The 16034-nt window shown below is 48.2% G+C and overlaps 1 protein-coding gene across 1 annotated transcript; it reads left to right on the plus strand.

The window, feature by feature from the left end:
• Positions 1 to 22: 22 nt before the first annotated feature.
• LOC121987854 lies at positions 23 to 1347 on the plus strand. The gene is made up of 2 exons (XM_042541572.1): positions 23 to 781; positions 948 to 1347. The coding sequence occupies exons 1-2, from the start codon at positions 503 to 505 to the stop codon at positions 1215 to 1217; spliced, it is 549 nt and encodes a 182-aa protein (XP_042397506.1). The 5' UTR covers positions 23 to 502; the 3' UTR covers positions 1218 to 1347.
• The last annotated feature ends 14687 nt before the right edge of the window (positions 1348 to 16034 follow it).

The raw sequence follows: 16034 nt of genomic DNA on the forward strand, positions 1-16034 counted from the left end.
CTACCAATATGCATGAATAATAATTTTTCTTCCGCTTTCATTTACTATGTTGATAGGATTGAGACTTCTATTTATTCGGACATCAACAAAAAATATTGTATATGGATTTTTCTTAGTTTTTTTTTTTCTCAAGTATAGCTATGATATTTTCAGTTAATTTATCAATTCAAGAAATAAAATTCATTTTACGTTGGACTAGACTAGACTAGACTCAACTTATCAAATAACTTAAACTGGACAGCTCTAAGTGAACCCTTTGAAACGCCAGCAACGCTTGCCGACGACTACGAGAGATTCTCGTAGCGAAAAAAGTTTCTCAAGCATCCGGAGACACGATAATTATTTTTTTTTATTTTTATTTTCAAGACAGATTATCTTACAAGAAATGGGGGAAAAATAAGCTCCCAGCTTTTTTTTTCCTTTTAACCACTGCCCCGAGTACAACTCGGAGGGCTGTCTATCACAGAGACACGGGGGCGAGAGCAAGTCGGAGCTCTAAACAATGACCAGCTTCGCGTCCCCGTCGCATCCCGTAAGCCTCGCCTTCACACCGTCTTCCAATAATCATTCTCTGCTCTCTTCTCCTCCTCCCAATTCGATCGCCTCCCGAAAGCCCCAATTCTACATACCAGGACGGCTCCGACCCAGCATCCGTCAACACCGATCGCCGTGCCTCGCTGCATCCGCCGCCGAAAACGGCCCGGAGGAGGAGGAAGAGGAGGCGCCGGTCCAGGAACTCAAGGTTCCCGTCGCTTGGCTGACCCCTTCGATTGCCCTACAGGTCTGCCCTAATCAAAAAAATCGTTGCATTGCCTTCGATTAGATGAATTGTAGCCCAAAAAAAAAAAAAAAAAAAAAGATGCGATCTTTGATCTAGCAAACCAGTCGAGATACCACATCTGATCGAAATTTCAGGGACTTCTTCGTTTTCATTCTACTTTCATCAGGAATCGGAGTGGCTCCGAGCCGCTTTGCACAGGTGGTTGGACGACGAATACTGCCCCGAAGAGACCAATGTAGACATCAGCAAGGTCGCGGCGAGATCGTACCTGGAATCGCTGATGGAGCGGCGGTCGGAGCTGGGCGAGATATTGCTCAAGATGGCGAAAGACTTGGAGAGCCAAGTTTCGTTCCGAGAGAGCTTCCATGGGGCGTTCTCATCGGCCAATGCGGCCATCCATTTGATCACTTTGAGGATCGACTCCATGGCCGATTGACCCCCGAAACAGATGAGTCTTCTTCAGGAATAATAATAATAGCAAATTTACTGAAAAAGAATACACGATTAGCAATGGACAATGTGACGATACAAGTTCACGTATGACTTGAGAGTTTAAAATCACGATTTTTTTTTGGTTAGCACTGATTTACTGTCCTATTTCCTGAAAATTTTCGGTGGAATCTGCCGTCTGCCACCAGCGGCTGTACACAGCTGGCCCCGCGACTATTTATGAGAATGTCAATAGGGAAATTGGTTGGACACCGTGGGCAAGGTTATTTTTCTCAATGATACGGGATGGCCATCGCAAGGAAGAGTGGTTAACATAGATATCAAAATCAAATAGATATGATCCATGAATCATGTGAAGCCGGCCAAATGGGATAGCAAGGCCGGCCGGATGGCATATCTAGCCCAAGCGGACGGGCAATGCTAGACGGGCGGCATGTTCGAATGGCCATGCTCCGGAAACTTACAACGGGAGTTTAGAGATAATAGTAAATGCTCCGGAAACTTACGACTGGAGTTTAGAGATAATAGTAAATCCTCTGGATTATCGTCTCGGTCGACTGAACGTTATGGCCGATCAGATGAAAAATAGCTCGTCGATAACGAGAAAGGCGAGTGAAGGAAGATAGCTTTATTTAGTACGACCGAGCTGGGATATCTTGTTGGGATATGTCTGATGCAGTGTGTGCTAAAACATGTTTCGTAAACATACGCAGCAGAAAATAAAACAATAATAATTCCTAAATTATTACATCACACACACCATACGCATACAAGGATATAACATGCCAAACATGATCGTATAATTAAATTTTTACGGAAAGTAAATTTACGCTAGGTGTGCATTACGAATGACTCGTAACGAGAAGGGCATCAACCGTAGCGACATTGTCGAACCTCGTCTCTATTTGTATCTACGCCGAGCTCCTCAAGACAACTCATTGAGTACACGCCTCTCCTTCGGAAGTTATTAGCTACAAGCGAAGAAGAGAGATTAAGAGTAAGAGGAAGAGAAGCACACAAAAAAGAGATTTTTTTCTTGTGGTGGTCAAGATAACAAGGGGAAGGGCTTCCCCTTATTGGCGGCGACAAAGAGAGAGGGGAGAGGGAGATGAGAAGAGAAATTAGGTTAAAGTTTTTCAAAAATCTTACAAGCTAATTAATGATCTTATGTGTATAATTTTCTCTCAACCATATCAGTATATAACCCTCATTAATGAGTTGAATTATAAAGTCCAAATCTAACCCGTTATCCCTTAACTAAAAATTAGCTCATTATCTCCTTATTTTGGATCACAACTAAACCAAGTTGGTTTATGACTAATTTATGATTAAACCAAATATGGTCCAACTCTTCCAAAAGAGATGTGGCCCATCCATGTTCCATTGTGACAAATATTTCCATATTTGTCTTATGTGTGGTCCAACAAAAAATTTATCTCTTGATCTAAGAATCCTATTCTTTAATTTTTTACATCTTTTAGAGACTTGTTAGTGCATGTGACCCAATAGGTTCTCGATTTATCTTAGTCGTTCATAATTAACTACTTAATTATAGAACGATCATGAGTGACACCTAGTAGTACATCATGAACCCCAATTAGTCAAAAAATCATACTTCAGTGAGTCGTGCCTCGTTCCTTTCACTCGTCTTATGCCCACTTAGTTTAGGACATGGTCTATGTGTCTTGTCCCAATTAGGCTGACTACATTACACCTATCTCAAGTAATATTTCCTCGTTCCGCGGATTCAAATTACTCGTACATGTGTACAAGAGTTTCACACTCTTAACATGTGATGTTTTGGCCAAAGACTTTGAGTAATAATCCTAACGACTGGTCATAGGATATATGTCTCATCGCAAGGAGCGGTGAATCCTCTGTGGGCTATCCAAATACCTTTGGACACTTCAACTTATACCCAATCATCCCGGGTCTATACCTCAATGAGATGCTTACTTAAGATGTCAAAGTATAAGTCTCCATGACCAAGATGACTTGTATACCTCAAGTCGAAAGAAACTTGCACTCGTGCTGCAGTAAGAATTTCACAGACATATCTATATATATGTAGAGAATCATATGAAGTCTTACAGCGAGTGACTCCAATGAACTGGTTACCATAACCAGTATCCATGTTTAACTCTTGATATCCCAATGTCTCTAGCTAGTGAGAAAATAGCTACTTGACCGAACCAAGGAGTATAACCCGTGCTAGTCTTACAGAATTGATGATGTTCGAATGTATCAATTTGACGACTAGGGAAATTTCAATATATTCATAATTGCACATGTAGAGATAATCACTAGTTGCGATTCAATCACAAATTCTTTCATGTTATGAATTATATTACGAGCATTCAGTAAATAAGTTTAAGACAATCAAACATATAATATGAACTCAAATAGTGAATCTATACTTATCAAATAAATAAAAAAAAATCATAAGGTGATTTCCTTAGGATATCCCTCAAATTCTAACATATCTCGGCCAAGCGAATTCCGATCGCCCTACAGTGAAACCTATCTGCATATCTCATCATACCCTTTTGAGGTTTGTACCACTTGTTGGGATGTATATTATAAGCCTAGCTTTTGTATGAACATCTGTTTTGAAATATTTTGAAATGAGAATCGCTTTGGTCAAATATTTACATTTTATATTTATATATATGCAGTTGTCCATTTAATTTATATTGTAGATAACATGGTGTGTGGTGCCACACAGAAGATCATGTTATCAGTTCCTTATAAATTATAAATAGTAGCTCACAACCAAGATGGATTGTGACAAACCATTGGAACAGTTGTAGTGTAATTTGGTATTAGTCTGTCTTGACTATAAAATTACACTAGTACACTATGTGTGTATTGAGTAGGACCGTTTGAGGTTGTTCGATTTGTACTGACTACATAAAAGAACAGAACCTCTGTTATTACGGACGTGCGTCCTCTTAATCCTTATATAATAGCAAGCACGTATACTTAGTATTCATTTATTTAACTTATCAATGAATGAGATTTATTCGTTAAATCAATAGGCCCGATGAGATGGGAAATAGTACTATTTATATGGTATGTTGTTGATTATTGAAGGAATTTGTGTCATTATTTAGGTTGATGATGCCCCCTTGAGGAGCTCATAAGGATTATCATATAAACCCTGCAGGTGGACTTAGTCCTGCATGATAATAAAGTTGAGTGGTACTACTCTTAAAATTAGATGTTAATTAATTGAGTTGTTAGTAACTCATTTAATTAACGTGCATATGATATCTTAAACATAGGGAGATTAATGCACTCATGATAAGAAGGAACCCATATTGTAATATGGGATTGATGCGGTAGTTCAATAATAACCCTTTAATGGTATGAGTTATTATTGATGGACTTGGGTTGAGTGTTCGGGCCGAACACAGGAAGCCCAAACCCGTTAGGAGACCTAAACCAATTCCTCCTCTAGGTCCCTGTTGTAACCTCTATATAAAGCTTTGCATCCACCTACCCATAACTTGGTTTGGTTTAACTTAACTTGATTTAACTTGGTTTGGTTTAACTTAACTTGGTTTTGGTTTGGTTTAGATTTCTTCTAAACAAAATTCTGTTATTTTTTCTTTCTTTGTAACCGACGGCAAGCCTATGAAAAGGAGTAGGAGGTGCCCCCTAAAACCGAACTTTCTAATATTCTAATTCTCTTCTCTCCTCTATAGGATTAGCGCCCCTATCTTCTCCTCCATAGGGCCGGCGCCCCTATCTTCCTCCATAGGGTCGGCGCTCCTCTCTCCCCTCATCCTTGGTGGCCAGCGCCCCTCCTCCTTGGTGGCCGGCGGATTGGAGAAGAGGAGGAAGAAGAAGAAGATTAGAAGATGCCTCATCCTAGAGCCTCCTTTTGTAGTCAGTAGTTTGGAAATCGAGAAGAGAAAGAGGGTGGTGTTGTCTTGGTAGATCGTCGCCCACACGACGTCCAAGAAGAGGAGAGGAATACGGCAGAAAATCAAGAGGTCTTTAGTTACAAAGAAAAGGTACAACTAATTCTTTAATTCCGCTGCATAATTAGTTTGTTTTCTTTGTATCGTTTTTGAATACCAACACAAGAGACCAGCAATTTTGTACTTCGATCAAGGTGTGCTTTGATCCGTCAAGAATTTGCTTGATTGATCAAACACATGTCTGATCGAACATGCGGGTTGCTAGGAAAAGTTCTGTACTTGTACAATTTTTGTACAAGGAAATTTAAATAGAACGGAATTCCAACACCTTCACCACTGACAACAGAGAATGTCCAGTGATCCTGTCCGAAAGCTGAATCAACGGACGCTGGGCACGTGGCGCTATCCGAGTCGCTGGTGTAGATCTCCGATTGGTCGTGCGAAGCTCCGGCGAACCTACACAGAAGTCGTGCCGGGACGAGGTTCCCGGCGGCGACCCTCCGACGCTCAAGTCAGGCAAGCGAATAATGAAGAAGTGACTCCCAAAGTTGTAGAATGCGTACCTTCGGCGAAGTATAAGGCTCTTTATATAGAGCAGTGAAAGAGCTCACGCAGACATACCGAGGCAAACACGTGTTCTTAGCCCATACCTCGGTATGTGTTTGTCAGAGAGCTTACCTGACACCATACTGCTACAGTCCAAGCACGCTCTCGATGGGACAGCAGAACACCTCGTCACCAGATTAGGAGTATGGCCTAGTCATAGGACTTGACAGTTGTCATAAGATATAAATAGTCTTTCTTTTCCTACCCCATGACGAGGTGTCCGTCCGGCCGGCTGGACGGGGCGTCCGGCCGGCACTCATCTTACACCCGGCCGGACGGCACTCACATCCCGTCCGGCTCTTCACATGCCTCGGTATGCTGGGGAGATCCTCGGTAAGGTGTTGTGGGGACTGCTAGCAGTATGTCACCTTGTCTTCGGTCTTCCGCTCGGCCCTTCGCTACTGTTCAATCGAGCGCCGGAACCCCGACTTCTGTCGGGGCACCTTTTGCCATCGGTTATTCACTGGTCGGCCGACCGGGAGGTCGGCTCATCCTTCTCCGGTCGGCCACCTGGCCCGTTGACTTCCACGTGGCATTGACCCCTCAGAGTGGGGGTCCCCTGTTCTAACCGTCGGATCACTTGCCTCCTCCTCAAGTCTAGTCGAAGGAGGTGAAGTCCGACTGACTGGACTGCTGCTCTGACTGAGTAACGGCCGGTACATTAGTCCGCTCAGCCAGGCTTAGAGATGCTCATCCGTTCGGCGGTATCTTGCCCGTGCCTTGTATTCCCTTGGAATCCATGCCAAATCCTCTTCTCTACTGCCCACCACGTGCGCTGCGTGCGGTAAGGGGCGCTCATTAAATGTAACCCGTATCCTGCTGACACGTGGCGATCTTCCTTTTGTCAGGGTATGGCGGTGGCGTCACCTCCAATGGGACAGCCGCCGTTTGAAATGAACGGCTAGATGATGACCTCGTTCTTCACGACCTGAATCGGACGGCTAAGGCCGTACGGGGCTAACGTTATAAATCTCGCGGCCTCCTCTCTCTGCCGCCTTCTTCTTCATCGACCTTCGACCTCCCGCTGTTCTTTCTGCTCCGGCGACCCCGTGTTTCAGCTTCCCGACGAACCCGAGGCCCCTTTCGGTCATCCCCTTTGCTCGTAAGCCTTCCTTTTCCTCGCTCCCTCCTTCTTTTTTCTGTTAGTTGTCCCCTTCAAGTCTACCACCTTTTCTTTCTTGTTCGAACCCTTCTTTTTGCCTCAAATTTCTTACTGCGTTTCGCCCATGACTAGCACTTCCCAATCGACCGTCGGCGTTCCTGGTCTTTGGTACACGACCATGGAGAGCTGGTTTGACAAGGAGGACGCGCTGCGCCTCTCTCGGACTTATGACATCCCTTCCGACCACCACATAGTAATAGCCACCCCAGCCGATCGGCCTCATGAACCGCCGCCCGGCACTGTTCTTTTCTTCAGAGACCAATTTTTTGCCGGGCTACGCTTTCCACCCCATAAGTTTTTCTTGCAAGTTTGCAACTACTTTCGCATCCCGCTCGGCCAGCTAGTTCCGAATTCCATCAGGCTGCTGAGCGGGGTGGTAGTTTTGTTTAAACTAAACAACATCCCGTTGGATCCCAAGGTGTTCCACTACTTCTACTACCCTAAGCAGGCCGAGTGGGGTACTTTTGTTTTCCAATTTAGGATAGGTTTCGTCCTTTTTGATAATATGCCGAGCTCCAACAAACACTGGAAGGAGCATTTTTTATATATGCGCTTTCCCGAGCCACCGGCCTTCCGAATCAAGTGGCAGACGGCGATGCCAGCGCAACCAGAGCTCGGTAAGTTTAGGGGCGATCCGGCCTACCTTCATGCAGTCGATCGGCTGGTCGGCCAGCGATATCACATCGACAAGCTGCTCCTTCCGAGAGTACTGTATATATTCGGCTTGTCCTCTATCCCAGCCGATCTGCCTTGCAGCATGAGTAAGTTCTCTTATCTTCCCATTTCTTTTGTTCTAACTGATTTATTCTTTGTTTCTGCAGCCGAAGTCATGTGGCGCGCCAAGGCTACCGAGCGGTTGAAATTACGAGCCGCTGAGATCGAGGCGGCCAAGAAAAAAGAGATCTCTGAGCGGAGCTTGGACACAGCTGGTCCGACCAGCGAAGAGGGTGAGGGGACTCAGACTGTCCCTGAAGCCTTAGACGCTCCTGCCTCTCTTGGCGAGGATACGGGCGATCTCGAGCCTCTTACTCAAGTCGAGGTAGAGGGTCGTTCGGCCGACGACGTTCCCCTGGCAACTCGGAAGCGCAGACGGCCAGAGCCAGCTTCTCGACCAACTGCATCTGATGAACCGCAGTCCGAGCGGGGCGATGAAGCTCCAGTGCTATCCGGGACGGTCTCTATAGAGAGTACCCCCACGCCGCACGGCTCTCCAAGGGCTATCTCTGAGGTGCCGCCCTCCAGTCCTCCCTGAACCCTACGACGTCTTAAGCGGTTGGGCGACCGTCCTTCTTCCTCCACTGGTGAGCCGTCCGGTAAGGCCGATGCGCTCGCGGGTGATCCGAGTGGCCCGAGATTGATAAAAACTATCTTGCGCCTCCCGTCCGAGGAATATATGGCGGCGGCTGATCGGCCAGTAGTCCCCGAGCAGCAGATCACCCTTACGGGTCCTCTCGCCAAAGCCTGGGAGGACGTTCGGCTCCGAATTGCAATGATGACTCCCGGCCAGCTGGGCGACAACAATCTACAACAGGCGACCGGGGTATGTTCTTTGCCATGTTTGTTATTTGGATTTAGTTTCTAACTTGCTCCTATCCGTTTGCAGAATTGGGTGGAGCAGATTGCAATCAACAATCGCCTAGCCGAACTGGAGGACGAGCTGAAGAAGCTCAAAGCCGCAGGAGATAGCAGACAGTCAACGACCGCTCTGGAGAAGGCCAAAAAGCTGCTGGAAGCTGAACGGGGTAAGTCCTCCGGCTTGTCGAGCGAAGTGGCTCGACTCGAAGCTTTGGTCAAGCAGCGGGACAAGGAGATAAAGACCGCTACCACCCGGAAGCTTAAAGCCATTGACGACATGGATATGATGAAGGTAGAGAACCGGGGGTTAGAGCAGCGGGTTAAAGAATTGGAAACCTCATTATCCACCGAACAGGAGGGTCGTTCGGCCGACCAGGCTAGAGCGGAAGGGGCTCTGAAAGATCTTCAAGCTGCCTTCGATGCTTCTAAAGCTACTTTTAAAGAATATCAAGACGGGGAACCTGGCCGGTCGGCGGAGGTGCGCAAAGCATTCGTCCGTTCGGATGAATTTGGTGAAAGGTTTAGCGACAAGCTATCCTTAACTTTTGAGGAGGCGATCAAAGTGGCAGTGGAATATCTGAATACCAAAGGCCACATACCCGCCGAGCTGTCCGTCCCCCCCCCCCCCCGAAGATCTGGCGGCTATGATGGGCTCCATCCCCGACTCCCTCTTTAATTTCGATGATAGTGAATGAGGAGCTTATGCAATTTCTCTCAAGTGTACAATCTTTTGTATGCCTGCCGTTAGGGGCGAATATAAGTTTTGTCTGTCCGCCGCTCGGCTTAAACGGATAATCTCCTTTTGTTATTTGTTTGTTCGAACTGCGTCCAATCTTTAACTTTCGTCTCGGTTTCCGTTTTCTCGCGTCCAAGTACATTTTATAAAGGAGCCGCTCGGCCGCACGATGTCTTCCTTCTCGCCCCTAAGGCAGGCCCGATCATGGGCAGGACGTTACAACCGAGTAAGACTTTGCAGAAAGCTATCCATCCGGAGGATTTAGATGGTCTTCCGCTCGAAGGGTTTATAGACGTCGGCTCATCTCTCGATTTTTAACGTCGGAGCTCGACGGTCTTCCGCTCGGCGGGTTTATAGACGCCGGCTCGTCTCTCGATTTTTAACGTCGGAGCTCGACGGTCTTCCGTTCGGCGGGTTTATAGACGCCGGCTCGTCTCTCGATTTTTAACGTCGGAGCTCGACGGTCTTCCGCTCGGCGGGTTTATAGACGTTGGCTCGTCTCTTGATTTTTAACGTCGGAGCTCGACGGTCTTCCGCTCAGCGGGTTTATAGACGCGGACTCGTCTCTCGATTTTTAACGTCGGAGCTCGACGGCTATTAAGGCTAATTTTGACGCTGCCGTTCGGCGAAGCTATTTGCCATCCTTTAATTATTTCTGCTTCCTGCATTACAAGGACATAGGCAACCAAAACATATATAAAATTACTTCAGCGCACCTCTCACCCAGCTCGGTACGGCTGGAGATGATTTGCGCTTCATGGTTGATTCAAGTCTCAATCCATCTTCATCCGCTCGGCGGTGCTCCCCCTTGAATGCCGATTGGATCATTGTCTCGGGGGAGGCGTCCGCTCGGGGATCATTGCCTCCGCTCGGGGATAATTGCCTCTGCTCGGCCACCTGATGCTGACATTGTTTGTTGCTTCAGCCGCTCGGCTTGCGCATTCTCTCTCTGTTGCTCCACGAGCTTAGCTGCTCTTGCCTTGATTAGAGCGTCGAGTTCCTTCGTGGAGAGCATCACCGTGGGCGGTCGTCTAGCCTCGTCCATTGCTTCCGCTCGAATACAGGTGCGTTCCCACAGACGGTGCCAAATTGATCCTGTCCGAAAGCTGAATCAACGGACGCTGGGCACGTGGCGCTATCCGAGTCGCTGGTGTAGATCTCCGATTGGTCGTACGAAGCTCCGGCGAACCTGCACAGAAGTCGTGCCGGGACGAGGTTCCCGGCGGCGACCCTCCGACGCTCAAGTCAGGCAAGCGAATAATGAAGAAGTGGCTCCCAAAGTTGTAGAACGCGTACCTTCGGCGAAGTATAAGGCTCTTTATATAGAGCAGTGAAAGAGCTCACGCAGACATACCGAGGCAAACACGTGTTCTTAGCCCATACCTCGGTATGTGTTTGTCAGAGAGCTTACCTGACATCATACTGCTACAGTCCAAGCACGCTCTCGATGGGACAACAGAACACCTCGTCACCAGATTAGGAGTATGGCCTAGTCATAGGACTTGACAGCTGTCATAAGATATAAATAGTCTTTCTTTTCCTACCCCATGACGAGGTGTCCGTCCGGCCGGCTGGACGGGGCGTCCGGCCGACACTCATCTTACACCCGGCCGGACGGCACTCACATCCCGTCCGGCTCTTCGCATGCCTTGGTATGCTGGGAAGATCCTCGGTAAGGTGCTGTGGGGACTGCTAGCAGTATGTCACATTGTCTTCGGCCTTCCGCTCGGCCCTTCGCTACTTTTCAATTGAGCGCCGGAACCCCGACTTCTGTCGGGGCGCCTTTTGCCATCGGTTATTCACTGGTCGGCCGACCGGGAGGTCGGCTCATCCTTCTCCGATCGGCCACCTGGCCCTTTGACTTCCACGTGGCATTGACCCCTCAGAGTGGGGGTCCCCTGTTCTAACCGCCGGATCATCCAGCAAACAAATTGTACTTTAGAAGCTTCCAATTTGTTACGTCAAAGATTCCGATTGGCCTACAGTGGGACCTATTTGCATATCTCATCGTACCCTTTTGGAGATTTGTGCCACTGACAACAGAGCATGCCAATCAGACAAATCATACTTTAGAAGCTTCCAACCTGTCACGTCAGAGATTTGTATGCTCACTTAAGGAAAGGTGTTAGAGATACTTTTTGACTTGTCTTTTCCTAGGACGATTTGAAAAATGTGCATATGTTTTGAGATGCGTGCACAGACACTATAGTGACACTATAAAAAGGGGTTCTCTTCTATGGGCGGAGGTATGTGTTACTTTGCTATTTAACATTTTCATCGCTACAGCTTGTCTACTATTCTCTACTGTGCCAAGGACTGACATGAGTGCCGGAGGGTCAATGCCGGGAATCTCTTCTCGGCCCGGCGCTAATGCTCATTAACTTGCAGGACCATGTGAAGTCTTCATCTAGTCAACCACAGAGCCACATCCTCAGCCAACCATTTTCTCCACTTTCAGACAGGATCATATTTGGTATCGTTTATGGAAACGTTGCTTGTAGCCGAAACGTGAAAATGGAGGACGTTGAACAACTCACCACTGTGACGCTAACTTAAGAAGATGTGGAAATACTGATAAGTGCCTGAGCTGCAAAGATGGTGCAATAACAACAAGAGACGGTAGCCAACTACCGAGCGTCGAACGACCTTGCCGCGTCGGTGATAGGCCAATGTGCTGACCTAAGAGCCCGAGCGGATGTCCTTGTCGGCCGCAAGCCAAACAACAAGCCGACTGACGCCTTCCGAGAAGCACCCAACACACCGATCCCATATCACTGGGCGTTATTCCGCACGCTTTCCGAGGAGCAAGGCTGAGCGGACTAAGGATCCTCTTAAGAGAACGTGCCCATCCAGGATGGGCAGAAAGGCAAAGCACCCTGACTCGATGACTCTCCTGAGTGGATCAATAGACAGTTCTCCCAAGAAATTCTCGATGATCAGCTGCCGCCCCATTATAGGTCTCTTACGATCAGAGAGTACACAGGGGCAACTGATCCCGAAGACCATCTGATCAAGTTTGACAACATGGTCACACTCCACCAGTATACCGACGAAGTTAAGTACCGGGTATTTCTCACTATGCTATCTGAATCAGTACAAAGGTGGTTCAAGCACTTGTCGATCAGATCCATCAACAGTTTCAAAGACTTTCGAACGACTTTCCTACAACATTTCGCAAGCAGCTGCCACTACCAGAAGATGAACGTGAACTTGTTCGCAGTCAAGCAAGGGCCCAAGGAAGCATGCACCCCTATATTAAGAGGTTTAATCAAGTGGACATGGATGTCCCATCGATCACCCCTGAGATCTTGGTAAGTTTCTTTTCCTAAGGACTTATAGATGATTTCTTTCGCTCACTCATCCGAAAGCCCCCACGAGACTCTGATTATTTGCTCGGGTGAGCTACTAAGTACATCAATGTCGAGGAGGCCCAGTCAGCTTGGAAGAAGGAAGTAATTCCCAAGTCGACGGATGCCCTAGAGCGTCAAGCGGTCCACACCTATCAACCACCAAAAGGGCCCCGAGCGGGTGCCATTCATCAACATCAGGAGTCTCAAGCCCATGTTGTCCCGCATATGGAAGCAGAGCGGGCGAAGTCCACTAAGTCCCGACTGTTGGGTTGTAAGATTGCAAATAAAGTCCCACATTGAAAACACATGGAAACGATCATGGATTTATAAGGAAAAGATATTTTCATTGGTATCAGGCCTTTTGCGTAGAGCCCAAAAATAAAATCATAAGGACTTAGGTCTAAAGTGGACAATATCATGTAGAGCGGGGTTGTCATAGGCAACAACTCACTTCGATCGATTTGCAATTGCTCGAACACCTTCTTGAAGATGATGTTCATCGAGCTCCCTTGATCAAGTTCTGTTTTGCGCTGAAGCCCCTCTTTCTTTGCTTCACTAGCCGAGCGTCCGGTCGGACATGGAGCTCGTGCTGAGCCACACTCGGGGAGATACCGAGAAGCTCGTGCGTCAGCCAAGCGAACACATCATGATTATTCCTGAGACATGCGACCAGCTCTGCCTTCTTCTTAGGTTCCAGATCGATCGTGATGAAGGTGGCGGCCTCCGTCCAGCTTGGGTGAATTTGAACCTCCTCCTTTTCTTCGTAGATCAACCCAGGAAGCTTCTCGGTGACAGCGTTCACCTCTAAGTGCGGATTCTTCCGAGCACTTCTCGTTTCAGACTTGACCATCTCGACATAGCATCGCTGAGCAGCCAGCTGGTCGCCTTTGACTTCACCCACCCGGTCGTCCACTGGGAACTTTATCTTTTGGAAATATGTAGACACTGCCACCTGAAATTCGTTGAAGGTCGGTCGACCCAATATTATGTTGTAGGCTGACGGAGCATCCACTGCTATGAAGTTTGTGGTCCTGGTTCTCCTCAATGGCTCTTCCCTAAGCGAGATGGCTAGTTGGGCCTGTCCAAGCGGCAGTACTTCGTTGCCCGTGAAACTGTAGAGTGGGGTTTTCATAGGCAACAACTCGCTTCGATCGATTTGCAATTGTTCGAATGCCTTCTTGAATATAATGTTCACCGAACTTCCTATATCAATGAAAGTTCGGTGAATAGTATAACTATCAATTATCGCTCGGATGATCAACGTGTCATCATGAGGGATCTCCACTCCCTCTAAATCTTTGAGGCCGAAACTAATCTTGGGCCCTTCGGCCTTCTCCCTGTTGCATCCCACGGCGTGGATTTTCAGTCGCCGAGCATTTGATTTCCTGGCTCTGTTGGAGTCATCGTCGGTCGACCCCCCCGACAATCATGCCTATTTCCCCTCGGGAGGCATTCCCTCTATTCTCTTCTTCCTGAGCGGAGGATTTGTTATGCTCAACCGGAACGTGGGAGGGGTCGGTGTTATCCCTCTGATGCTGATGGCGTCGCTCGGGCGCCCTTCTTTCGTCCTCTCACCGCTTGGTAGATCGAGTTCTATGTCGCTGATTGGGAGATGGAGATAGACGGTGGTATCCTCTTGGAGCCGATCGACTGATTATTGGTGTCAGACCGCGACAATCGTGCGTGTTGTGTGTCGTCGACTGATGAAAGGAGCAGAACATTGACGTCCATATCTTGCCTTTTGGCGTATTCTGCCGACCGGATGCCACATGTTGCACGACATGTGTCCTAACCTCCTGGTGTGGCCACACTCCTTCTGCCCTTGGCCCTTTGGGCGGGTGGTGGTTGTTCGATGGTCGACGTTCGGTCGCCACCGAGGGTTCGGTCGACGCCTCTTTTCTTCTCGCCGCCTGGGTTTCTTCCATATTTATGTATTCATTAGTCTTCTTGAGTAGGTGGTCGAAGTCCCTGGGCGGCTTCCTAATGAGCGACCAGAAGAAATCTCTTTCAACCAGCCCTTGAGTGAAGGCGTTTATCATCGTTTCGGATGAGACTGAGGAGATGTCCATGGTCACTTGACTGAAACGTCTGATGTAGGTTCGGAGCGCTTCTTTCGATTCTTGTTTCAAGGAGAAGAGGCTGATGCTCGTCTTCTGATAGCGTCGTCTGCTGGCAAAATGGTGCAGAAATGCAGCTCGGAATTCCTTGAAGTTGCGTATGGATCCGTCCGACAATCGTCTAAACCAGCGTTGTGTCGATTCAGAGAAGGTAGTAAGAAAGACTCGGCACTTTACCCCATCTGTATACTGGTGCAACGTGACTTTATTATCGAACCTATCCAGATGATCATCTGGATCGGTTGATCCGCTGTATTCCTCGATCTCCAATGGGGTATAGTGTCTGGGCAGAAGGTCTTATAAGATCTTCTCGGAGAACTATCAATTGATCCGTTCGGGTGATGCGTGGCTCCTGTGTGCCTTGCCTTTTTATGCGTCCCGAACGGGCGCGCCATCCAAAGATGATCCCCGTTCTTGGTTCGTCTGGGCTATTTCGGGGGTCGGGGGGGGGGGGGGGGGGGGGGGGGGGTTTGGAATAAGACATGGTGGAAGGGGATCGGCGCGGGCGACGCTTCCCCATGTGTGCCGGTCGGCCTCCTATTCTGCCCCCATACGGAGACTTGCTCCACTCGGTCTCCCTGCCCCGCTCATCTCCCGGCTGCCGACATCGCAGGCTACGGTGCTTGTCAATCGGCTAATACCTGTTATTGTTGCTGCTCGACCATCTTCGCCACTCGGGCTTGCACGAGCATGTCGAGCTCCTCCCGAGTGAGCGTCACGGTAGTAAGTCGTCTAATGTCCTCCATATTCTCAATTCAGATGCAGGTTATGTTCCCACAGACGATGGCAATATGATCTTGTTCAAAAGTCGATGAGATTGAACGTTGGGGATGTAGATGTCCCGCTGACCGCTCGTAGACTCCGCTCCACCCTGCAAGACAGATGACGTCAGTGCCGAGCTAGGGAAGGGGTCCTCGGTGTTGGCCCTCCAATGCTCAAATCAGTCACCGATGATGAAATAGAAGGCAGAGCAACAAGAACGAAGACGGTAGCACAAACATTGTATCGCGTACCTCCGCCGATGCTTGAACCTCCCTTTATATAGAGCTCCTGTAGCGCACGTGCCCGCTCCCCTAGGCGGGCATGCTTCCCAAAGTTTGCCTGAAAAGATTTGTTCTTCTGGTTGACCATGCCTGATGTCAGCGGCATTAACTCCCAAAAGGATGTCGATGGATAACACAGGGGGTTTGCTATTAGGCCAAGCGGAATAGCCGCTCGGCTATAGTTTCGCTGTGTCTGTACTACGTCCGCTCGACCATAACTCCGCTGTGACTGCCGAATCCTGTTGCTGGGCCGAGCGGAATAGTTGCTCGGCCATGATACCGTATCCT

The sequence above is a fragment of the Zingiber officinale genome, chromosome 5B (genome assembly GCF_018446385.1).
Source record: "Zingiber officinale cultivar Zhangliang chromosome 5B, Zo_v1.1, whole genome shotgun sequence".
NCBI lineage: Eukaryota > Viridiplantae > Streptophyta > Magnoliopsida > Zingiberales > Zingiberaceae > Zingiber > Zingiber officinale.

Coding starts and splice junctions, on each gene's coding strand:
- LOC121987854 (XM_042541572.1), top strand. CDS start 503: ATGACCAGCTTCGCGTCCCCGTCGCATCCCGTAAGCCTCGCCTTCACA. Junction 782..947: donor CCCCTTCGATTGCCCTACAG/GTCTGCCCTAAT, acceptor TACTTTCATCAG/GAATCGGAGTGGCTCCGAGC.